Source organism: Phaenicophaeus curvirostris, chromosome 26, assembly GCF_032191515.1.
Source record: "Phaenicophaeus curvirostris isolate KB17595 chromosome 26, BPBGC_Pcur_1.0, whole genome shotgun sequence".
Classification (NCBI taxonomy): domain Eukaryota; kingdom Metazoa; phylum Chordata; class Aves; order Cuculiformes; family Cuculidae; genus Phaenicophaeus; species Phaenicophaeus curvirostris.
Window position 1 is genome coordinate 2,714,743 of NC_091417.1, and position 23,376 is coordinate 2,738,118.

General features: G+C 54.7%; 2 protein-coding genes and 1 non-coding gene across 4 annotated transcripts; 1 reads left to right on the forward strand and 2 right to left on the reverse strand.

Moving 5' to 3' along the window:
• Window positions 1–3,638: 3,638 nt before the first annotated feature.
• PSMB3 (proteasome 20S subunit beta 3) lies at window positions 3,639–7,013 on the reverse strand. Its single transcript, XM_069877244.1, has 6 exons — window positions 6,950–7,013; window positions 5,729–5,913; window positions 5,244–5,351; window positions 4,637–4,814; window positions 4,287–4,381; window positions 3,639–3,757 (listed from the first exon to the last, which is right to left on the reverse strand). Exons 1-6 carry the CDS (start codon window positions 6,950–6,952, stop codon window positions 3,709–3,711), a joined length of 618 nt encoding a protein of 205 aa, XP_069733345.1. The 5' UTR covers window positions 6,953–7,013; the 3' UTR covers window positions 3,639–3,708.
• A 2,759-nt stretch (window positions 7,014–9,772) lies between these two features.
• TRNAN-GUU (transfer RNA asparagine (anticodon GUU)) lies at window positions 9,773–9,846 on the reverse strand. The gene has a single exon. It is a non-coding gene; the product is annotated as a tRNA-Asn (tRNA).
• A 1,989-nt stretch (window positions 9,847–11,835) lies between these two features.
• PCGF2 (polycomb group ring finger 2) lies at window positions 11,836–22,720 on the forward strand. 2 transcript variants are annotated; one of them, XM_069876789.1, is made up of 10 exons: window positions 11,836–11,884; window positions 15,340–15,479; window positions 16,045–16,141; window positions 18,581–18,636; window positions 19,154–19,204; window positions 19,288–19,396; window positions 19,932–19,980; window positions 20,149–20,247; window positions 21,317–21,397; window positions 22,241–22,720. In XM_069876789.1, exons 2-10 carry the CDS (start codon window positions 15,368–15,370, stop codon window positions 22,556–22,558), a joined length of 972 nt encoding a protein of 323 aa, XP_069732890.1. In that variant the 5' UTR covers window positions 11,836–11,884; window positions 15,340–15,367; the 3' UTR covers window positions 22,559–22,720. The 2 variants fall into 2 exon arrangements, with proteins under 2 accessions (XP_069732890.1, XP_069732891.1); XM_069876790.1 differs by having other exon boundaries at window positions 20,152–20,247.
• Window positions 22,721–23,376: the final 656 nt, after the last annotated feature.

Consider the following 23,376-nt stretch of genomic DNA (forward strand, 5'->3'; position numbering starts at 1 on the left):
AAACTGTTTTCACATATGCCTTTGTTTCGGGAATAAGCTGTTTCGAATGTCTGTCCTGTGCTGTAACGCGTGCTACAGTTTGCTGTGTGGAATTTGGTCCTTTTGAGAGATAACTGGTGCTCATCACATCCCGATAATTCCCCTAGACTAATACTAGCTCTGGTCTGGATTCGGAATGTGGGCGTGGGTTTTTTTTGATGTTCATACCCACATTTGTGATGTGAATCCCACAGGTCTCAACTTTGAAGGGGACAAGAGGGGGCTAAAGCCTCAGCCCACGAGAGTGCACTGTAAATAGTCTTGAAGAAATCGAAAATTAGTATTAGGGGTCATAACGAACCTTTTTATTCATACATGGGTCATTCCCTTTGACAGGGGACAGATTTCTTCTGCCGCTGCAGTCCAGTCCCTGTGTAACGCGGGGCTAACGCACCACGTCTGGGAGGCTGGGGAGTTAGGAGTCTTAAGGCGTGTCGCTGGAAAAGCCACAAAACAAATGCAGCTGTGAGGATACTGTAAAAAAAGGGAGGACTTAGAGGGTATCATCAGCTTAGTTTTGTGAGTGTTATGTCAGTTTTCTCTGAAATGATGCTTTTCTCTTAAACAATAAGCACTTACGTTTACTGTCAATTTGGAATTAAACACCGATCACTTTTTATTCCTGACAGTTGTAAAAATCTGCATTGAATCCGCAACTTTGGCCTGGTAAGTTTGCCGTTCTCCTTTTGCGAAACTAGCTCGGATCTTTTAGGCTGTTTACCTTTAAATTGCATATTTGAAAGAAGAGAAAAAAAGAGGGAGGAGGAGAGAAGGGAATTAGCGAACTGCAGGCGTTCTGCAACGAGACATTCGCAGAGCTCTGAGCAAAGTCTCATTCCTTGAGTTTCATGAACAGGAATGAAATGAAAATGCAGTCAGTCCCTGCAGCAGTTTTTAAGAAGTCGTGATGTTAAGGGCTTAGAGCAGCTCAGCTCTATTTTCTTATTCTACTCCAAACTCCTGCTGGAATTAAATTGCCTGCCTCTGGCTCAAGGGATACGAAAAGCCCCGTGAACTCTGTTCACATTAGTGCTTCCCCAGTTCTGCCACTGCTGTCGAGTTGCCATACCGTGTGTATTAAAGTAATTAAATGCAATTCTCTCACTTAACGATGTATTACCCAGGTATGTAACTTTGTTTAACATAAGCATTTTGTATATTGTTTACATTTTGAAAGGTAGCATTACGTTAAAAATGCTAATTTTTGTTTCTAGACAGTATTTTTATTACCAGAATAAGAAGTGAAGCTGCAAATATTTGATTTGCTTTTAAAAGGGACTTTTTCTTTTGGTTTCGTTGTTTTATTTTGGTTTTTTTTTAATCTTGTTTTAGGTCACTTTTTAAACTCAAGTATTTAAAAGGAAAACCCAGCCCTTTCAATTCTGGTTTTACAACTGCTTGTGCTAGTTTGTTGTCTGTTTCTAGTGTGAATTTAGTTCTAGTGTAGATATTCCTGTCTGTAGCGTGTACCCCGTGGAACACTGTACACTGAAACCCCCCCTCGGCTGGAGCAGCTCCAGAGCGTAGGCAGAACCCTCAGATCCTGCTCAGACCCCAGGATTTTTCAAGTCATTGCAGGGTGATTCTTTGGTCAGCTGGAGTTTCCGAAAGAAAACTGAACTCGGTGTGCAGTGTCTTGTCTCCAGGGCCTGAGGGCAGGGTGAGTTTGCACGAGGAGCTGCAGGATCATCATAGAATCATGGAATGATTTGGGTCAGAAGGGACCTCAAAGCCCATCCCATTCCCACCCCCCCTGCCACAGGCAGGGACACCTTCCACTTCCAGGATTTGTAGTCCTGCCTGCGCTGAGGGTCTCCCTCTTTTTGAACAGGGGCCTAATCAGTCAAAATTTAAACTGTTTTGAACCTAGAACTTAGATTTTCCCCGCTGAGACAGCTCCTACAGCATAAATAAGAGTGGGAGAGGGAAGGCAGAGCGCGGAGTCACCGTTTGGGTGCTGTTCTGCCCCAACAGTGCAATAAAAGCCACTCAAGAAGGTGTTGGGTCACCCTTTGGTAGGAACTGCGCATTGTGGAGGGACCAGCACCAGGAAGAGGGTTTGGTGTTTGCTGTGTGCTAGCAGAACATCAGCAGGAGATTGTTTCCCGCAGCAGTGAGATCCTTCCCTTTGGTCCCTTATGTGCTTCTGATTGACATGGTCTTAATTGTAAAAGCTGTGATCATGAAATTCATCGCAGGAAGAACTTCTGGGGATAGTAGGTGACTCCAGCTCTCCTGCAGGATCCAGGCTGTGCTCCCACAGCCCCTAATCCTCATTTTGAATTGGATGATCCTAACCAGCAGGAACACTGAGATGCTGGAGTTGCCTCCTTTGCTGGGAGGAAGCTCCTCTGTCCCCTCCAGAGTGAGTGCAGTGGGAATGCCAGCCAGGAATCAGCTCCTGGCTCAGGAAGGCAGAAACCAAGGGTATTACGGTACTTATGGTCAGTTTGGTGAGGGCTGTGGATGCTTCCCTGTGACTACTCCGCAGGCTCTGGTTGCCTCCCCTCAAGCTGCACAGAGGTCAGCGTGTAACCCCAGGTGGTACAAACCTTCCAGAAATCAGCGTGTGCATCCTAAACTTGGTTTGCAAAACCGCGTAACCAATCTGAGACAGATTGTCCTTCAAACAGCTCCAAAACCAAACCAGTTATCCTCTCCCCGTCCGTCTTAACGCCCTCTTTCAGGTTTGCTTGGACTTTCTTCTCCTCCCACAGAGCCATTCCCCAGTATCCCTAATAGCCACTACTGATTTTCCTTGCTCTTTGAAATGAGGATCTTGTGTAATAGCGATGGAAAAAGCTCGGGGAGCCCACTGCTCATCATCATGTTTAGCAAATTCAGTTTTCAGCACCCAGAAGCCGTGCAGGCTGAGCTGTGTCGCGCAAACGCATTACACACAGGTCACAGGGTGGGCAGGGCCAATCAGTGCGACTGAAAAAAATGTGAATAAATTAAGTTAAATCTAAAACTTAAAAGAAAAAAAAAAAAAAGGCATTTTAGGTTTTTTCACTGCTGTTTTTTAAATAGGAATTTTAAGTCCTCTGTGCTTGTCTGTTTGCTAGGAGCAGTTTGAGACACTGTTACTGTTTTGAAATGCATGCATGTTACAAGATGAGTCTCCAACCAGAGAAAAATAAAATTAAAAACTTTGTGTACATCTCTTCCTTAACCGGTTTCCTCTCTAAAGTCCTCAGCTGCGAGGTACGTGCTTGTTCTCAGTCCTATATTAACCACAACTGGGAAAGTCTTTTTATATGTGCCTGTAAAACTGGGGGGTTTAAGAAAGAATTGATTTTACCACGTCATGGATATGAGAACAGTGACAGAAGTGGATGTGACCATGGTGCTTCAGGACATGGTTTAGTCGGTGTGGTGATGCTGGGCTGGGTTTTAGAGATCTTTTCCAACCTTAATGATTGTATTACAAGCTGCCATCGTGCCTGGGGGTGACGCTGCAGTGCCACGGGGTGCAGTCGCAGCTCCAGACACACTGAGGGGAGCTGTGGGTGACTGACCCAAAAACCCCAGCTCTTTCTGACAGCATGAGGGATGGGAACGCAGTCCTCGTGTTCCGACTCAAGAAAAGGAAGGGTCGCTACCATAGAGAGGTTTATTTAAAAAAATTCCAAGCCAGCCACGATGTGGAGCACAGGGAGCGGTGCTGGGCTAGTCCATGCGAGCTTTCAGCGTCCTGGTGGTGATCTTGTCTTTTTCACTGAAGGGGGAAAGAGAGAAGACTCGGTAAATCTGCATTCAACAGCACCTCCAGAGTGTGTCCTGTCCTTAGGAAGCCTCAGTGTTTGCTAGCATGGGATCACTGGAAGCCAGCAGTGGCCGTTACAACTCCCAGGGGTTCAGTAGGCGGCAGAGCCCGGATTACCGCACCCCCTGCAAAATGAGCTGCTTGAGAAGTCTGGAAGGTAACATCACACCCAGCTGTAGCAAAAAGCATCCTCTTGGCCAGTGCTAGCCCTGCATGAGGAATTCCACTCCTAAATCCCTGTGGGAATGCAGCCAGGGAATCCCTGTCTAACTCTAGGATGTTTTCCCATAGCTCCTGCAGCTCCAGCAAAGCCACAAACCACACCAGGGAGCAGCCATGAGGGATAAAACGCTCAAAATGGACAAAGCATGGATACCGCTGGAAGGGAGCAGGATTAGGGAGACCCTGGGAGCCACAGCCCCTTTGATGCACAGCTTGTTAAATCCCACTTCTGTCCTGTGGGGAAGAGCGCGGCACTTACATTACGTGTACAACCACACCCATGCCGGAGATGGCATCTCTGTCCACCGCGTTCAGCATGGCCTGCGAGATGGTTTCGAAGAGGTGGTCGGGTTCCTGAGGAACAGAAACCATTTTAGTCGGCGTAAACATGGAACGTTGAGTTACCAGCTCCTGTTCAAACCCCAGAGTTATCATCCAAAATGCTGTTAAGACTTTTTCTGCAGGCAGCTATAGCCTTACAGCTCGTTCTCCTGAATCCCTTCAAGAAGTATCGCAGCTTTCCACCCATCCCTCATACCTCGGCGTGTTCAGTTAACAGCAAGAGCTGAACCCCACAGAAGGGGAGCTGTGCCTGGGCACCGCACTCACCATGTCGGGCTCCCAGAGGGACTCGCACATTCCGTACATCTGCTCGGAGCAGGTGCCGCTGACCACAAAGTCATCAGTTATCATCGGGCACCCGATCAGGTCCAGGGAGCAGATGAAAGGTTCATGGGTGATGGGGTCCAGCCCGGCGATGACGGGTTCTGTGTAGTAAGGGCCAAACCTGTGAAGAACAACACAGCATTAAGCAGTCCAGCCACCTGGATTCACTTCCACATCCCAGGTGAATATCCACACAAGGAAAATCATAGAATCACCAGGTTGGAAGAGACCCACCGGATCATCGAGTCCAACCATAATCCCACAGATGTGTTTGGTGAGGGACCTTTCAGGTCAACCTAGAGGTGCCCCCACAGTGTTTAGCACAGCAAACAGAACTAACCTGTACTACTACAAGGTTACTTTAACAATACTCAGCGTCCTTTTGCATAGAAATTGAAAACAACATTGTCACTGAGGTGCCCTTTTGCTATCCCTCAAGCAGTCGTTACAGCAGCTCCCCTCAGCCTCCCACCTCTCTAGAACCAGAGCGGCTCCAACAACCACGACCTTCGCTGACGCACAAACAGTGACTCCAGTGTCCGACAGTTACCGTCTCTCGTAGAGCAGGTTGGAAACCATGCTCATGAACGTCTGTGGTTTGATCTGCCGGCCTTCCTTCAGCTCGTAGAGATTCAGCCTGAATTTCAGCCTCTGGGCACTGCAAGAGACAAGGATCAGCATTAACACAGAAGGAGATTCCTTTTCCTTTCACCTTCACCCAAGCCTGAACTGTTCCACCGCATGCTGACAGGTACCAGCCCCTGAGGCAGGCAGGTATTCCAGGTGCAGCTCCTTTTAAACTCGAATTTATTCTTAGTAAGGATGATGTGAGGGCTGGAGCACCTCCTGTATGAGGACAGGCTGGGAGAGTTGGGGTTGTTCAGCCTGGAGAAGGCTGCAGGGAGACCTTAGAGCAGCTTCCAGCACTGAAAGGGGTTATTTATGCTCAGCAAAAGCTGCCACTTAGTATTTTCTGCAAATACGCCTCTTACGGGCTCAGCGTGGGAATGCACAGGAGGGTGGGATCTCACTTACACTGTCTGCACGTCGGTGGCCAGTCCTGCCAATCCAATATAGAGTCTTTCTCCCATAGGGAAAATCTTCTGGAAGTCTGTGGTCACCATCTGCGCCTGGATCCCGAACCGCCGGTCTGCGGCAATAGCCACGCAGTTCTTCCCCTTCATGGCCATTACGGCCCCACCGTTATAGGACATAATAGACTGGAAGAGAGAAGGTAGCAGGTACTGCTGGGGCTGAGGTTTGAGGTGTGGGGCTTCCTGCACCTTGAGGATCCCCTGAGCCCACCCTGCACATCATGGGGGGGTCACCAGCGCCTTCCCTATGCTTTGGGGGCACATCCGACCCTAGCCTGCACCTTGAGGACCACTCCCTTCCACCCGTTTGGCACTTCGAGGACCCTCCTGAGCAACCCCCTGCAAGTCAGAGACTCCCTTAAGCCCACCCTGCACCTCAAGGTCCCCCCTTAACCCCTCCTTTCACCTCAGGATCTCTCCCTCCACCTGCTTTGCACCTCAGGGACCCTCCCTGAACCCACCTTGACTCTTCCAACCGTTTCCCTTGAGCCCCTCCCACACCTCAGGGTCCCCACCCCAACCTTTGAGCACCCCCCTACTTTGAGCCCCTCCTCCTTGAGCCATCCCCTCCCCCTTTAAGCCCTACCCGCACCTGTGGGTCCCCCCTTGAGCCCCTCCTGCACCCTCAAAACCCTCTCTGGGTCCCTCTCCACCTCAGGCTCCCTCCCTGCGCCCCCGCCCATGTGTGGGTCCCCCCTTGAGGCCCCCCTGCACCTGTGGGTCACCCCTTGAGCCCCTCCTACAACCTGGAGACCCTCCTGCAACTCAGGGTCCCCTCTTGAGCCCCACCATCACCTCAGGGTCCCCCCTTGAGGTCCTCCTGCACCTTTGAGACCCTCCCTGAGCCCCTCTCCACGTCAGGCTCCCTCCCTGAGCCCCTACCCATGTCTGGGTCCCCTCTTGCGACCCCCCTGCACCTATAAGCCCCCCCTTGAGACCCTCTTACACCTTGGAGACCCTCCTTGAGGCCCATCACCACCTCATGATCCCCCCTTGAACCCCTCCTGCACCTCTACCCCCCCCCACCTCGGGCCCCCCTCATCCTTTGAGCCCCTCCCGCACCTCGGGGTCCCCTTTTGAGCCCCTCCTACCCCTCTCAGAACCCCCCCCCCGATCCCCTCTTGCACCTCGGGGTCCCTCCTTGAGCCCCCCCAGCGCTCACCATGGCTGCGGCTGTACAGTCCCCACTCCCCTCACAGCGCCCCGGAAGCCCCGCGCCGCTGCTCCCGCCCCTCGCCGCTCCCTATTGGCTGCTCGGCTCAGAGCGGGAGGCGCTGATTGGCTGCTCCTCTCGCTGGGCGGTGCTGATTGGCTGCTTCCTCCGAGAGGCGGCGCTGATTGGCTGCGGCGGCGGGGAGGGCGGGAAGGGCGGGGGAATTGACGAGTCATAGCGCGCGGGGCACGCCGGGAAGGTGGCGGACCGCGCTGGGCGGGGTGGGGTGGGTGAGCGCTGGGGCGGATCCAGATGTGCGGGGTGGGGGGGGGCTCCACGTCCTTACAGATGTGTCAATGGGGGGGGGGGGTGGCACAACTGGAGGGGTGTGCGGGGCGGGGCACAGCTGGATGTGCACGCAGGGGGCATAGAACATCTGGAATGATGTACAGGGCACAGCACAGCTGGATATGCACACAGGGGGCATGGAACATCTGGATGGATCCATGGGACGCAGCACAGCTGGAGGGAAATATAGGGCATGGCACAGCTGGATGTGCACACAGGGGTCGTGGAACAGCTGGATGTGTGTGGCACAGCTGGATGAGTCCATGGGGCATAGCACAGCTGGATATGCACACAAGGGGCATGGAACATCTGGAATGATGTGCAGAGCATGGCACAGCTGGATATGCACGCAGGGGTCGTGGAACAGCTGGATCTGTATGGCACAGCTGGATGAGCCCACGGGGCATGGCGCAGCTGGAGGGGAAATGCAGGGCATGGCACAGCTGGATATGCACACAAGGGGCATGGAACATCTGGAATGATGTACAGGGCACGGCACAGCTGGGTGTGCACACGAGGGTTGTGGCACAGCTGGATGTGCCCGTGGGAACCTGGCACAGCTGGAGGGATGTGCAGGGCTCGTCGTGGGGAAGGGAAGGGCCCTGGCAAGGGGTGGCTGGTAGTCGATGCCCCATCCCTGGAGGTGTTCGCGGCCGCGTTGGATGGAGCTCTGAGCAACCTGCTGCGGGTCAAGATCATAGAATCATAGAATCACCAGGTTGGAAAAGACCCATCAGATCATTGAGTCCAACCATTCCCATCAATCACTAACCCATGTCCCTCAGCACCTCGTCCACCCGTCCCTTAAACCCCTCCAGGGAAGGGGACTCAACCCCCTCCCTGGGCAGCCTCGGACACTGCCCAATGACCCTTTCCATGAAAAATTTTCCCTAATGTCCAGCCTGACCCTCCCCTGGTGGAGGTTGAGGCCATTCCCTCTCGTCCTCTCAGTCGAAAGGGGGATTTATGCTCCTACAAGGCTTGGGTTTCCTTCCCCATCCCCACTCCCGGCCTTCTCCTCTCCTGGGGGCGACGGGATGAGGCGGTTTATGTCGGGGAGTGATGTTGTGCCAAAGGGAAGGAGATCCATGTGTTTGGAAACGCTCACAACCGCCTGGTTCCAATGAAAACCTCCGGCCTGTGCCGGGGCGGCTCATCCCCCCCGGGCTGAGTGCCGGCAGCGCGGCTCCTCCGCGCTGGTTGTGGTTTGAAATTGTTTTCCATCAAAAAAAAAAAACACCCTGATTTCTTGCAGGATTTAAGTCAGAGGCCACGTTCTGCCTGGTGGCAACAACCCACGTGCCGGGGAGAGAAAGAGCGGAGAGGATGGGAAAGGCCCTCAAGGCCTTGTAGTGATTGATGGGAATTTTAGGGATTGATGGGAATGGTTGGACTCGATGATCCGATGGGTCTTTTCCAACCTGGTGATTCTATGATTCTAAAGTGGATTTAGGCTGTTTCGGTGGTGATGAGGGGGTGATCCCCGCTGGGCCCCGCTTCTCTTTTCCCTCTCCCACCGCGCTCGAGCTCCCAGATTTGGAGCCATTCGGCTGCCGCCGGAGCGTTTCGTGGCTCTGGGCTTTGGAAACGCCAGGGATTCTCCTGGCTCGGCTTTGTGCCCTGCGTCAAAACCCTCACTTCATTATTTCTGGTAGGAAAATAAACTCAGGGCGAGCGGGGAACGTAAATAGATTTTACGAGGCTTTGTGAGAGAGGGGAGCTTTGGCGAGGCAGCTTTTGGGCTCCTTTCAGTTTATTTTTAAGGCAAAATACTGGCTCTGGATGGAAAAAGGCTTTCAATCTCCGTTTTAACATCCCAACATATCCTTTCGCTTACAGGAGAAACTGCAGCAGGGAGCACGGACGGGGCAGGAAGGATTTTGTTCTCACCGGGGTCTTGTTCCCCGTCCCCAAAGCCCCTTGGAGCCCCCAGGGAGCTCCAGGACCGACTCCTGCTCGTTCACAGCATCTCCCCACCCAGCTCATCCTGATCTTGAGGGTGAGGAGCCCTCCAAAGGGGTGGGAAAAGCCCCACTGAGCCCCCTGCGTGGGTGTTTGTGTGGTGAACCCGCTCCTGCCTGCCCCACAGAGGGTGGGGATTGGAAAATGCAGCCCCCATCCTCGCTGCAGCCTTGGGAAAGGGGGATCCGGTGCTTGGGAAAGGAGGGGACAGCGAAGGGAATGGGAAAAAAAAAAAGAAGGGAAGAAAAATGGAAGGAAAAACAGAGGAAAAAAGGGAGGTATGGAAAAAGAAGGAAAGAAAAGAGGGGAAAAGGAGTAGGAGGAGAGGAAAAAAGCAGGGAGAAAGGGAATGAAAAAGTAAAGGTGAAAGGAGAAGAAAAAGGGTAGGAAAACTGGGAGAAGAGAAAAACGGGAGGAAAGAAAAATGGGAAGGAGGGAAAAAAAAAGGCAAGGAGAAGAGGAAGGGAAAAAGGGAAATGAAAAAGGTAAGAAAGCGGGAGAGGGAGGTAAAACGGCTAGCCCCGTCCCTGGGTGGGCTCGAACCACCAACCTTTCGGTTAACAGCCGAACGCGCTAACCGATTGCGCCACAGAGACAGCGCTGATAGGAGCGCCCCGCCGGCCCTGGGTCAGGGTGAGCGGCAGGGAGGGCCCCGCGATAATGGGGTACAGGGGTACTGGGATAATGGGGTACTGGGAGGCTGGAGTACCGGGATACTGGGATTCCAGGAGACTGGGATACCAGGAGACTGGGGTACCAGAATAATGGGATACTGGGATTCCGGGAAACTGGGATACTGGGGCACCAGGATACTGGGGTACCGGGATACTGGGATACTGGGGTACTGGGAGACTGGGATACTGGGATACTGGGGCACCAGGATACTGGGGTACCGGGATACTGGGTTACTGGGGTACCAGAATAATGGGGTACTGGGATTCCGGGAGACTGGGATACTAGGAGACTGGGATACTGGGGCACCAGGATACTGGGGTACCGGGATACTGGGATACTGGGGTACTGGGAGACTGGGATACTGGGATACTGGGGCACCAGGATACTGGGGTACCAGGATACTGGGTTACTGGGGTACCAGAATAATGGGGTACTGGGATTCCGGGAGACTGGGATACTAGGAGACTGGGATACTGGGGCACCAGGGTACTGGGATAGCGGGATATTGGTATACTGGGGTACCAGGATACTGGGGTGCTGGGATACTGGGATACTGGGGTACCAGGATACTGGGGCACTGGGATACCGGGATACTGGGATACCAGGATACCAGGGAACCAGGACACCGGGATACTGGGGTACTGGGATACTGGGGACCGAGTGGCACTGGGGACCAGGACACCAGCCCAGGGATACTGGCACCGGGGCACCAGCACACTGAGATACCACGCACTGGGACACTGGGCTGTGGATAGTGGAAGTGTCACTGGGATACTGGGGCCCCAGGCCCTGGCACTGGGAACCAGCACATGGGATACTGGGCGCTGGAACCAAGACACCAGGACGCTGGGAACTTGTACTGGGACAGGGACACCGGGCACTGGGCACCCACACTGGGACTGCCCGCACCGAGCCCCCTTCCACTCCCTTCCTTCCCCTTTCTCCCCTCTTTTCTTTCTTTTCCGCTTTTTCCTTCCCCCCTTCTTCCTTTGTTCCTTCTTTTTTTCTTTTCCTTCCTTCCTTCCTTCCTTCCTTCCTTCCTTCCTTCCTTCCTTCCTTCCTTCCTTCCTTCCTTCCTTCCTTCCTTCCTTCCTTCCTCCCCTTTTTCTTACCTTCCTTTCTTATTTTTTGCCTTTTCCTCCTCACTTCCTTTTTCCATTTTTCCTGCCTTTTCCCCCTCCTCCTTCTTTTTTTCCCTACTTTTCTTCTTTTCCTTCCTCCCTTTCTTTTTTCTTTCCCTTTTCCCCTGCCTTTTTTCTTTCCTTTCCTCCTATTCCTTCTCCCCCTTTTCTTCCCTCCCTTTTCCATTTCTCCTTTTCTTTCTCTATTTTTCTTTCTCCTTTTTATCCCTTTCCTTTCCTCTTTTCCCCTTTTCCTTTTCCCCTTTCCTTTCTCCTCCCTTCTCAGCTCCTCCCAAGCACCGCATCCCCTCCAGGGGGTCCCGGACCCCCCCGTATCCAAAAATCCCCGCATCCCCGGGCACGACATCCCCCCGGGGCTGGGATTTTGGGGCCATTTCAGTGGGTTTTGGGGTTATTTCAGTGGTTTTGGGGGTTATTTCAGTGGTTTTGGGGGTTATTTTCTCGAGCACAATGCGGGGGGGTCCTGGGAGGCGGAGATGGGGATGGAGATGGGGGGATGGAGATGGGGGGGGGGGAGCGGAGCGGATTGAGGAGGTTGGGGGGGGTTTCCAATCTCAGCCCCTCACTCCCCTCCTCCAACGCCCCCCCAAAGGAATGAGGTCACGTGACGCGGGGCGGAGCCTGGCTGGAGGAGGGGAAAAAATAAGAGGAAAAAAAAAAAAAAAAAAGGAGGAAAAAAAAAATAAAAGAGGGGGGAAAAAAAAAAGAAAAGGAGGAGGAAGGAGGGGAGAAAAAAATAAAAAGAAAGGGGGGAAAGGAAGGAGAGAAAAAAAAAAAAAAGGCCCCGACTGCCACCACCGAACGGAGCCGCCACCAGGTAGGGATGCGGTCGGGACCCCTCCAAACCGGGTGTTTCCCCCCCCCGCCTTCCAACCCCTTTTTTCTCCACGTTCAAGATGGCCGATGGCCTCCTCCCCCCCCTTGTTTTGTGCTGGGAACCTCCCGGGAACGGGGGGCACCGGCACCGAGCTCTGACACCCCCGGGTACCGGCTCCCCCCCCGCCCCCAATTCCCGGAGCGGCGGGGATCGAGGGAAACGGGAGGGGGGGGGGGAACTTTGGTGGGAGCCCCCAGCCCCAAATCCTGGGGTTTCCCCCCCAAAATGAAGCAGGAGATGCTGCCCCCCCCGCCCCCCGCCTCTCCCGGGGTCCCGCGGGTCCGCGCCCCGGGGTGTCACTTCGGGTGTCACACTGGGTGTCACTTCGGGGGTCACGTCGGGGCTGGGGAGGGATGTGGATGCGAAGGTTGGTGCCCATCGGGTGTCACACACCATGGGGACAGGGTGTCGGGGGTGTGGACACGTGTATACGTGTCCTTTGCATGTGTCACGCGTGTCCGTGCCCCGTAGGTGTGACATCGGGTGTCACTTCAGGTGTCTCATTGGGTGTCACACTGGGTATCACATCGGGTATCATGTCGGGGATGTGGATGCAAAAGTTGGTGCCCGTCGGGTGTCACGCACCATGGGGACAGGGTGTCGGGGGGTGTGGACACGTGTATACGTGTCCTTCGCATGTGTCACGCGTGTCCCTGTGGGTGTCACGTCAGGTGTCACTTCGGATGTTACATTGGGTGTCACACTGGGTATCACATCGGGTATCACGTTGGGGATGTGGATGCGAAGGTTGGAGCCTGTTGGGTGTCACACACCATGGGGACAGGATGTCAGGGGGTGTGGACACGTGTATACGTGTCCTTTGCAAGTGTCACGCGTGTCCGTGCCCCGTAGGTGTCACATCAGGTGTCACATCAGGTGTTACATTGGGTGTCACGTTGGGTATCATGTTGAGTGTCACATCGGGTGTCAAATTGGGTGCTACATCGGGTGTCACATCGAGGGTCACATCAGGTGTCACGTCGGGTATCACATTGGGTGTCACGTCAGGTGTCACATCAGGTGTCACGTCAGGTGTCACATTGGGTGTCACGTCAGGTGTCATGTCCGGTGTCACATCAGGGCTGGGGAGGCGTGTGGACACGAAGATTGGTGCCCATCGGGTGTCACGCACCATGGGGACAGGGAGTTGGGGGTGTGTGGACACTCGTGTGTGTGTCCCCCTACCTGGCTGGGGATGAAGGGGATATGGACACATGCCGTGGGGACAGGGAGGGTTGTAGACACGCGTGTCTGTGTCCCCTGGCTGTTCTTCTCTCCTCTCCCCGCTGTTTCGCTCCTCGGCAGCCCCGCTGCCCTCGTCCCGCACCCCGAGGGGTCCTGGCTTTGCTCCTTTATTCCCCGGTGGGTGCCACGGGGAGGGGGCAGCTGGGAGAGTCTGAGTTATCGGTGACTTTGAAATGTCCTTCCCCACCTGGGGATTTTGGGGAGGGAGGGGACACCGGGGACACCGCCCAGGGGATAGAAGCGGCCAAATGCACCCCAAAATGCAGCCGGGGGATGCTGGGCTGAGAGCTGAGCCTGGGGAGGGGGCTTCCACACCCCCTGCTGCCCCCCTGGTGCCACCATCCATCCCAGTCCCCGTGGTGTCTCCATCGCAGTCCCCGTGGTGTCTCCATCCCATTCCCCCTGGTGTCTCCATCGCAGTCCCCATGGTGTCTCCATCCCCGTCCCCGTGGTGTCTCCATCCCAGCCCCGTGGTGTCTCCCATTCCCCCTGGTGTCTCCATCCCAGTTCTCCGTAGTGTCTCCATCCCAGTCCCCTTGGTGTCTCCATCCCTGCAACATCTCCATCCCAGTCCCCATGGTGTCTCCATCCCCGTCGTGTCTCCGTCCCAGTCCCCCTGGTGTCTCCATCCCAGTCCCTGTTGTGTCTCAATCCCTGCAACATCTCTCTCCCAGTCCCCGTGGTGTCTCCATCCCAGTCCCCCTGGTGTCCCCATCCTTGCATGATCTCCATCCCAGTCTCCGTGGTGTCTCCATCCCCGTCCCCGTGGTGTCTCCATTCCATTCCTCGTGGTGTCTCCATCCTATTCCCCCTGGTGTCTCCATCCCATTCCCCCTGGTGTCTCCATCCCATTCCCCCTGGTGTCTCCATCCCCGTCCCCGTGGTGTCTCCATCCCCGTCCCCGTGGTGTCTCCATCCCATTCCTCGTGGTGTCTCCATCCCATTCCCTGTGGTGTCTCCATCCCAGTCCGCCTGGTGTCTCCATTCCTGCAACATCTCCATCCCAGTCCCCATGGTGTCTCCATCCCAGTCCCCCTGGTGTCCCCATCCTTGCATGATCTCCATCACAGTCTCTGTGGTGTCTCCATTCCAGTTCCCGTGGTGTTTCCATCCCATTCCCCCTGGTGTCTCCATTCCAGTCCCCCTGGTGTCCCCATCCTTGCATGATCTCCATCCCAGTCCCCCTGGTGTCTCCATCCCAGTCCCCCTGGTGTCTCCATCCCAGTCCCCCTGGTGTCTCCATCCCAGTCTCCGTGGTGTCTCCATCCCAATCTCCGTGGCGTCTCCATCCCTCTCCCTGTGGTGTCTCCATCCCATTCCCCCCGGTGTCTCCGTCCCATCCCCGTGGTGTCCCTGTTGCTGTTGGCACACCCTGGCGCTGCCATCACGCCCACGCTCATTCACACACACACACACACACACACACACACACACACACACACACACACACACACACATCGGGTTCCTTCTCCCTCTCCCATTGCCTCGGATGGTTGTAATAATATTCTGGCTCCTCTCCAAGTATTGGGGTTGCCATGGAAACAATAAAACTGCAGCGATTTCAAGGCCCTGGCTCCGTTCTCTTTCCCATCGGAGACCTGGAAGTGCCGGAGCGATTCCCGCGTGGCTGCGCCCCGTGGCCCCTGGGTGCACCCACCCGCACGGGTGCCGCGGGCACGTGGCCAGCGCCGGGCTCGGGAATTTCTATAGACACCTCCAGGCTGTGGCTGGAAATGCCTTTTCCATTGAAAAAAATCGAAAATGCACTTTGTGTGTGTGTATGTGTGTGTGTGCAGCGTGTGTGTGCTCAGCCCCGGGCGCTGCGGGCGAGGGGCTGGGTAACAGGGGGGATTTGTCCCCGCTCAGAGGTGTCCCAGCATGGGAGGGACCCGTTTAGGGGTCCCTAGGATGAAGCAGAGGGAGCGTGGCACTGATTTGGGGCTGGGGGCTGCGGGGATGCTGCTTGCACCCCCCGAAATGCAGAGCTGGGGCTTCTCCTGTGCTCCCAGCACCGCGCGTGGCTCCTCTAGGGGAGCACCCAGCACCCCAACGCTCCCTTGAATTTGTTTCTTAATGAGTGAAGTGGGTCCCGCGGGTTCTGTCCTTGCACCAAGCGGCTGTTAAGGGAGGTCTCGGGTGTTTCCCTGCAGGGAGGATCCGCCGCGGCGCTGCTCCAAAATGCACAGGACCACCAGGATAAAGATCACCGAGCTCAACCCCCACCTGATGTGTGCCTTGTGCGGAGGTTACTTCATAGACGCCACCACCATCGTGGAGTGTCTGCATTCCTGTGAGTGTCCTGGCACCCAGGGGTGCTCCGAGCCCTGGGAAGAGCAGCCGTGCCACACCGAGACCCTCCCTCAGTGCCCAAACCCATCCTGATTTGGATTTTGTTGCTGCAGGGTTGGTCCCGTGCTTTGTGGGTGGGGTGGATGAGCAGGGTGCTGGCCCTGAGCTGGTTTTGGGGTATGGGGTGCTTCACCGGGCTGGCACAAGGGCTCTACCCCCTCGTCTGTCTGTCTGCTCGCACCCCAAAACCCTCCCTCAGTGCCCAAATCCATCCTGCGTTGTTGCTGCGGGGACCTATGAGGTCGATCTCATGCCATGGGAATGAGGTGAGCAACCAGAGTCCTAGCCCCAAGCTATTTTTTGGGCTGTGGGATGCTTTACTGGGCTTGCACAGGGACTCTGCCCCCTGGTGTGTCCGTCCATCCATCCATCCATCCATCCATCCATCCATCCATCCATCCATCCGTCCGTCCGTCCGTCCGTCCATCCATCCGTCCATCCGTCCGTCCGTCCGTCCGTCCATCCATCCATCCATCCACTCACTCACGCTGAGTCTCTCCAAACAGTCTGCAAAACCTGCATCGTTCGCTACCTGGAGACGAACAAGTACTGCCCCATGTGTGACGTCCAAGTGCACAAAACCAGACCCCTTCTCAGCATCAGGTGAGTTTTTTGGGGGGGTTCCTCATGTGCCGTGTCCCTGCGTCACCGAGCCCTGACCTCGTGTCGGTGCAGCCTGTGCCTGCTCTGGGGAGCCGCCCTGGACACCCCGGGGTGGCTGGAAACTGCCTGGAGGAGAAGGACCTGGGGGTGTTGGTTGACAGTGACTGACCATGAGCCAGCAGTGGCCCAGGTGGCCAAGAAGGCCGATGGCATCTTGGCTTGGATCAGACACAGCGTGGCCAGCAGGGCCAGGGAGGTTCTTCTCCCTCTGGCCTCGGCCCTGGTGAGACCGCTCCTCGAATCCTGGGGTCAGTTGTGGGCCCCTCACCACAAGAAGGATGTTGAGGCTCTGGAGCGAGTCCAGAGAAGAGCAACAAAGCTGGGGAAGGGGCTGGAGAACAAGTCTGAGGGACCTGGGGGTGTTTAGCCTGGAGAAGAGGAGGCTGAGGGGAGACCTCATTGCTCTCTGCAACTCCCTGAGAGGAGGTTGTGGAGAGGAGGGAGCTGGGCTCTTCTTCCAAGGGACAGGGGACAGGACGAGAGGGAATGGCCTCAAGCTCCACCAGGGGAGGGTCAGGCTGGACATCAGGAAAATATTTTTCACAGAAAGGGTCATTGGGCAGTGGCAGAGGCTGCCCAGGGAGGGGGTTGAGTCCCCTTCCCTGGAGGGGTTTAAGGGCCGGGTGGACGAGGTGCTGAGGGGCATGGGTTAGTGATTGATGGGAATGGTTGGACTCATGATCCGGTGGGTCTCTTTCAACCTGGTGATTCTATGATTCTATGACCCATGGGGACGACGCTGCGGCCCTCGAGGGGTGCTGGGGTAGCAGCACCAGGTTGGACCCGCGGTGGCGCGGGTGAAAGGTGCTCGGCCGTGGTGGCTTCGCGCCGGCTCTGCCTTGGCCTCCGTCTGGCTGGGAAAGCCAGACACATCCCGTCAGCTGTGGAATTGGCTCTGCAGGTGGTTGGCATAGAAACCGTGAAAGGCTGCAATACATCACTCAGCTCTTTTTTTCCCTCCTTTTTTTTTCCTCCATGTAAATCTCTGTCTGTAGTAACACTTTCTCCACCTCTTTTTTTTTTTTTTTTTTTTTCCCCCCGCCTTGGTTCACTATGAAATATTTACACTCCAGCTCCCACGGCTCCTGCACCGAAACATCCCTGAGCGCGTGTGGAGCCGGAGACGCAGACGGGCACCGTGCACACCAGCAGCCCCAAACGCATCCCCTTGGGTGTCAAGAGTAGGAATCGCGTGCCACGTGTGGGCAGAGGTGATGCTGCAGGGCCTGATCCGGAGATGCTACCATAAAAAAAAAATCATTTACACCACCAAAGAGCTTGCTTTTCCCTTTCCTCCCTGAAAAACCGGGCTCTGAGCGTGATGCTGCGCGGTACCGAGGATGCTGGCACCGCATCCCACGTGCCACCCCGGCTCCCACCCAGCGCTGAACGGGGTTGACTCACGCGGGAGCAGCCAGCGGCTGGTAATTAAGCTGCCAATCAAGGGGCTGAGGTTGTTTTTTTTTTATTAGCTTGCTGCAAATTATAAAGCAAATTCTCTGGGGCTGCGTTATAAATAAAATCACAGCGGGGCCCCATGAACCGGAGTGACATCACTGAGGAGTTAGGCACGAAAGGGCTAAAAATAATGTAGGGTACGGTCATTTGTTTTTCTTTAACATAAAGGCCTTATTATTAAAATGGAAATAATTGCAGATCTAATTTACTTTTCACCATGGTTTTTTTTATCCGGCTGAGCTGCTGCTTTTCAGTTGTGCCGGATGCTCTGCCTGGTCCGAGCCTTCCAGCAAACCCCATTCCTGGTTCTCTGCTTCCCTGAGGGTTTTAGAGGATCCTATCTTGAGATGCTCACATTTTCGGGAACCCACTCTGCTTCCCTGTGCAGCAGCACCCACTATCCCCAGCCTTCCAGCAGGAAAATCAAAGCCTGAGCCGGGGCCAAATCCAAAAATGAGATGCGAATTAAAACTCATTTGCTGATAGATTATGGGTTTTGGTAAGTTCTCAGTGTGGTTTTGTAATCCTTTTAACTACTGAAAGGGGTCCTGGCCCCCAGATCCTGCTGTCAGCATCCCTAGCAGTTAAAAGGAGTTTTGATGTGGTTTTCTTTCTTTTTCCAGAGTGGTGAGTGCGAGGGTGGACGGGTTTGCATATGAGACAGGGCTGTGGCATCATTATGGGATGGAGAGCAGGGCTGTGGCGTCGCTATGGAATGGAGAGCAGGGCTGTGGCATCATTAGGGGGATGGAGAGCAGGGCTGTGGCATCGTTATGGGATGGAGAGCTGGGGCTCTGTGCCAGGAGTCCCAGGAGGGAGGCAGTGCTCGGTGTGACCGGGGGCTTTCAGCAGCCCGAGGAAGCAGGCTGCTCCCTAATCCAGTGGTTTCTCTCTCTTTTCCTATTTATTTTGCTCCCCTAGGTCAGACAAAACCCTCCAGGACATCGTGTACAAGCTGGTCCCGGGGCTTTTCAAAGGTACGGCCACGGAGAGTTGGAATTGGGGGGGGGGGTTGGGGTTGTAACACGCTCCCACCCTCCAGGGAAAGCGGTTCCCCAGATTTTGTGCTGCCCACGTGCTTCCCTGTCTGCACAAAGGGGACAGCAGGAAAATGAACGTGTGGTGTGACCAGACAGGGATGGATCCACGTGGATAGAGCCCATCTACGTTCCATCAATCCGGGGATGAAGCCCGGGAGGCAAAGCTGGGAGCAGGAGCTGAGGATTTGCCCATCCTTGAGGGGAATAAGCGTTGGGGTCTGCGTGTGTGGAAAGATCCAGGGCAGGCGAGGCCATTCCCACAGCTGCAGATTTGCAGCCGCTCGCAGGGTTCTACTGGTTTGACTCGACTGCTCTTACTGGAGCCGCTGCTCTCCCATGGGTCTGTTGGCACCAGGTAGCTCGTGATTGAGTGACCAGCACATTGGACAATCTGAGCCTTCCTCTTCCTCCCCTCCTTGCGCCCTTGGTGTGATTCCTTTTCCTCCTCCCCTAGATGAGATGAAGAGGCGGCGCGACTTCTACGCAGCGTACCCCATGGCAGAGGGTGAGTGCCAGCCCCGGGGACCCCCCTCGCCCTGGCTTTGTCCCCCCCAGCATCTCATCCGCTCCCTCCCTCTGCTCCCGCAGTTCCCAACGGCTCCAACGAAGACCGCGGGGAAGTCTCTGAGCAGGACAAGGCGAACCTGACGGACGATGAGATCGTCAGTCTGTCCATAGAGTTTTACGAAGGGTCCAGGTATGGCTTGCTGGGTGAGGGGTTGTGGATAAACTCTCACCTCTTCTTCCCGCTTGGGAGACGGCGCTGAGGTGCGAGGTGGTGATGGCCCCTGCTTGGGGCTCAGCATCTCCTGAGGTGCTTGAATGGAGAGAGAAGGACCCAAAACCCATCTGACCTGGTTCCCCATCCTGCATCCTCTGTGGGCGCTTGTTATGACCATGTGGTCCCCACCTCAACCCTCCCTGGGCACGCAGGAGAAGGCTCCTTCCCTGGTAGCGTCCCCGGGGCTGGTGGTGGCCTCCAAGGCTGTCATTGTTCCCTGGATCAGGGTTCATCAGGAGGCAGGGATGGCAGCAGCCTGGGCAGTGGTTGCAGGGCGCTGGATTGGAAATACAGCAACCTTGGTCATGTATCTGGTCAATATGGTGAAGCCAAAGCTTGGCTGTTTCCCTTTGTAGCCCTTCCATGGAGAGCCCTTCTGGTAGGTTATTTTTCCTCTCTGCCTTTTTATTCCTCCATAAACTTCATCCGGCGTTTGCTTTTCTCTCCTCAGAGAGGAGAAGAAAGGGGCTGTCGAGAACGGGGACCTGGAGCAGGAGAAGGTGGGTGTAGTGGGATCGTGGCACGGAGAACTCCGTGTCCAGCTGCCTCCTGGGCATTTTGGGGGCAGGGATCAGGAGGGCACCCAAAACCGCCTGCGGAAGGAGGTGGGAACTGCCCGTTAACCGCACGGGGGACTCTCAGCAACACCTTTCCTGCTGTGTTCCCAGAAGAACGGGGTGCGGTTCCTGCGCTGTCCCGCTGCCATGACCGTCATGCACCTGGCCAAGTTCCTCCGCAACAAGATGGACGTTCCCAGCAAGTACAAGGTGAGCGTGGGCCCGGGGTCCACCTGCCGCTCAGCTTTGGGTTGGGATCTGCTCGCTCCCTGGCTTTAGGTTGGGATTCACTCACTGACCCGCTTTGGGTTGGGATTCACTCGTTCCATGGCTTTGGGTTGGAGACCACTTGCTACTTGGATCTCAGTTGGGATCTGCTCACTCTCTGGCTTTGGGTTGGGATCTGCTCACTGCCTAACGTTGATCTGGGATCCGCTCACTGTCTAGCTTTCATAGAATCATAGAATCACCAGGTTGGACAAGACCCACCGGATCATGAGTCCAACCATTCCCATCAATCACTAACCCATGTCCCTCAGCACCTCATCCACCCGTCCCTTAAACCCCTCCAGGGAAGGGGACTCAACCCCCTCCCTGGGCAGCCTCTGCCACTGCCCAATGACCCTTTCCATGAAAAAGATTTTTCTAAGGTTCAGCCTGACCCTCCCCTGGTGGAGCTTGAGGCCATTCCCTCTCGTCCTGTCCCCTGTCACTTGGGAGAAGAGCCCAGCTCCCTCCTCTCCACAACCTCCTCTCAGGGAGTTGCAGAGAGCAATGAGGTCTCCCCTCAGCCTCCTCCAGGCTAAACACCCCCAGCTCTCTCAGCTGCTCCTCTTGTTCTCCAGCCCCCTCCCCAGCTTTGTTTCGATCAGGATCCCCTCAGTGTCCAGCTTTGGGTTGGGTTCCACTCACCACGGGCTTTCAGAGCTCTCCGTTGGGCTCGGAGGCGCCAATGCCGATTTGGCCGTGTCCCCTATCTCATCCCCTGCTGCAAACACACCGAGCTTTGCCCTCTCCGGCATCTCCTGGCAGCTCGGGCTTTGCAGGATCCATCCTTTGATAGGAGTGGTTGGACTCAATGATCCAGTGGGTCTCTTCCAACCTGGTTATTCTATGATCCTATGATCCCTTAGACCTGCCCCGTGACCTTGCTCCGGCGTTGGCACCCCCGGCTCCGGGAGAGGCGCTTGGGGACGGCAAAGCCCCCGATGCCTCCCGAGCGGCTCCCGGGGGCGTCTCTGCCCCCCGAGCCGGGGTCTGACACCGTGTCCCAAACCAGGTGGAGGTGCTCTACGAAGACGAACCCCTGAAGGAGTATTACACCCTGATGGACATCGCCTACATCTACCCCTGGAGGAGGGTAAGTGCCCTCTGTGGGCACCAGGGCTGGGAGGGGAGCTGGGAAACGTTGTCCTTGAGAGGAAGGCTTAGAAAGCTTTAAATTTGAAGGTCTTAACTTAAAAAAATGAAGAATTAAAAAATCTGCGTTGCATGAAATTGAAGAACTTAAAATCTGAATAACTTAAAAATTTAAGAATTAAATATTTGAATAGCTTAAAAATTTGAATAACTTAAAAATCTGAATAACTTAAAACCGAAGACCTTAAAATCTGAATAACTTAAAACCGAAGATCTTAAAACTGAATAACGTAAAACTGAAGAACTTAAAATCTGAATAACTTAAAAATCAAAGGGCTTAAAATTTGAAGAACTTAAAAATGGAACAACTAAAAATGAACTTAAAATCTAGATAACTTTAAAATCGAAGAATTTAAACTCTGAATAGCTTAAAAATCTGAACAACTTAAACGTTGGAGAGCTGAAAAATTGAAGAACGTAAAATGTGGATAACTTAAAAATTGAGGAATTTCAAATCTGAGTAACTGAGAAATGGAAGAATTTCAAAGCGGAGTAACTTAAAAATGGAAGATTTTAAAATTGGAGTAACTTAAAAATGGAAGAATTTCTAATCTGAGTAACTTAAAAACCGAAGAACTTAAAATCTGAGGAACTTAAAGGTTGAAAATGCTAAAAAAATTGGAGGGCATCAGCCAGTTAACCCCTGAAGTGCCACCTCCTCGCGGAGGCGTTTGTCCAGGTGGGTTCGTTGGTGTCGCCGGTGCCGTCGGGAGGGCTGGTGGCCGCGGTGCCGTCGCGGCACAGGGTGCTGGGTGCCACCCTCCTGCCCCCGTCCCTCTTGCAGAACGGCCCCTTGCCTCTGAAATACCGCGTCCAACCCACCTGCAAGCGGCTGAAGCTCTCGCAGCCGCCCGCCTCCGAATGCACCAACACCAGCGGCGCCTCCGAGTGCGAATCGGTCAGCGACAAAGCCCACAGCCCCGCCACGCTGCCCGCCACCTCCTCCTCGCTGCCCAGCCCCGCCACCCCGTCCCACGGCTCCCCCAGCTCCGGCACCGGCCCCGCGCTCAACGGCACCTCGAACTGCCACCCGCTGCCACCCGCCGCCGGCCGGTGCCGCAAAACGACTCTCAACGGCAGCACGGCCTCCGCGTTGACCTAAGCGTCTGCTCAACGGGGACTCCTGCCTGGGTTTTATATATATCTATATATATTATATAGATACGTATATAAATATCTATGTGTACATAGCAAGAAAAAAAAATAATTATACATACTTATTTTCTATTGATTGATCAGATTAATTTAAAATGCAAAGAAGACACATAAATGTGGTTGGATATTTTTAAATGCTTTTCTTTTTCTTTTTATTTTTTTTTTGAGGGGTTCGGTTTTAACTGATGTAAAGCTGCATGCCGGATCCGGGAGCCCCACGGGCTCGGTTTTCTCTAACGCTTTTCCCTCTCCTCCCCATCCCTCTCCCCTCACGCCCGCTCGGAGCGAGCCGGGGCGGTGAGCTGCACAGGTAAGGGCCAAGCACAGGTAAGGGCCAAGCACAGAAGCCAAAAAACTGCCTCCCAGCCCCACCGTGTCCTGGTTTTTTAGCTTTTTTTGCCTTTCTTTGGGGTGCTTTGGCCCCAGGGCTGGTGCCTGTGGCTGGCTGGGATCACCAGTCCATTTGTTGGCATCGAGCATCACTCGCTGGCGCTGCCCCCGCAGTTTCCCCTCGCTGGGCGTGTGTTTCTGTGTCTCTTTTGCTTCCCCTGTGTGGTCTCTGGATGCTGTTTCAGGCTCTGATCTAACACAGACGCTCCCCTTCGTGCACAGTAAGTAGGTTCTTTATTTCTTTCCTCCCAGTGATGCTTGCAACGTGGTGGTGACGGCGGCAGGAGCGCAAACCCCACCGAATATTGGGGTTTCTTCCCTTTCCGAGGGTGCTGCCTCCTCCGTGGGGCAGGGCACCACTGGGAAATTGGGGCT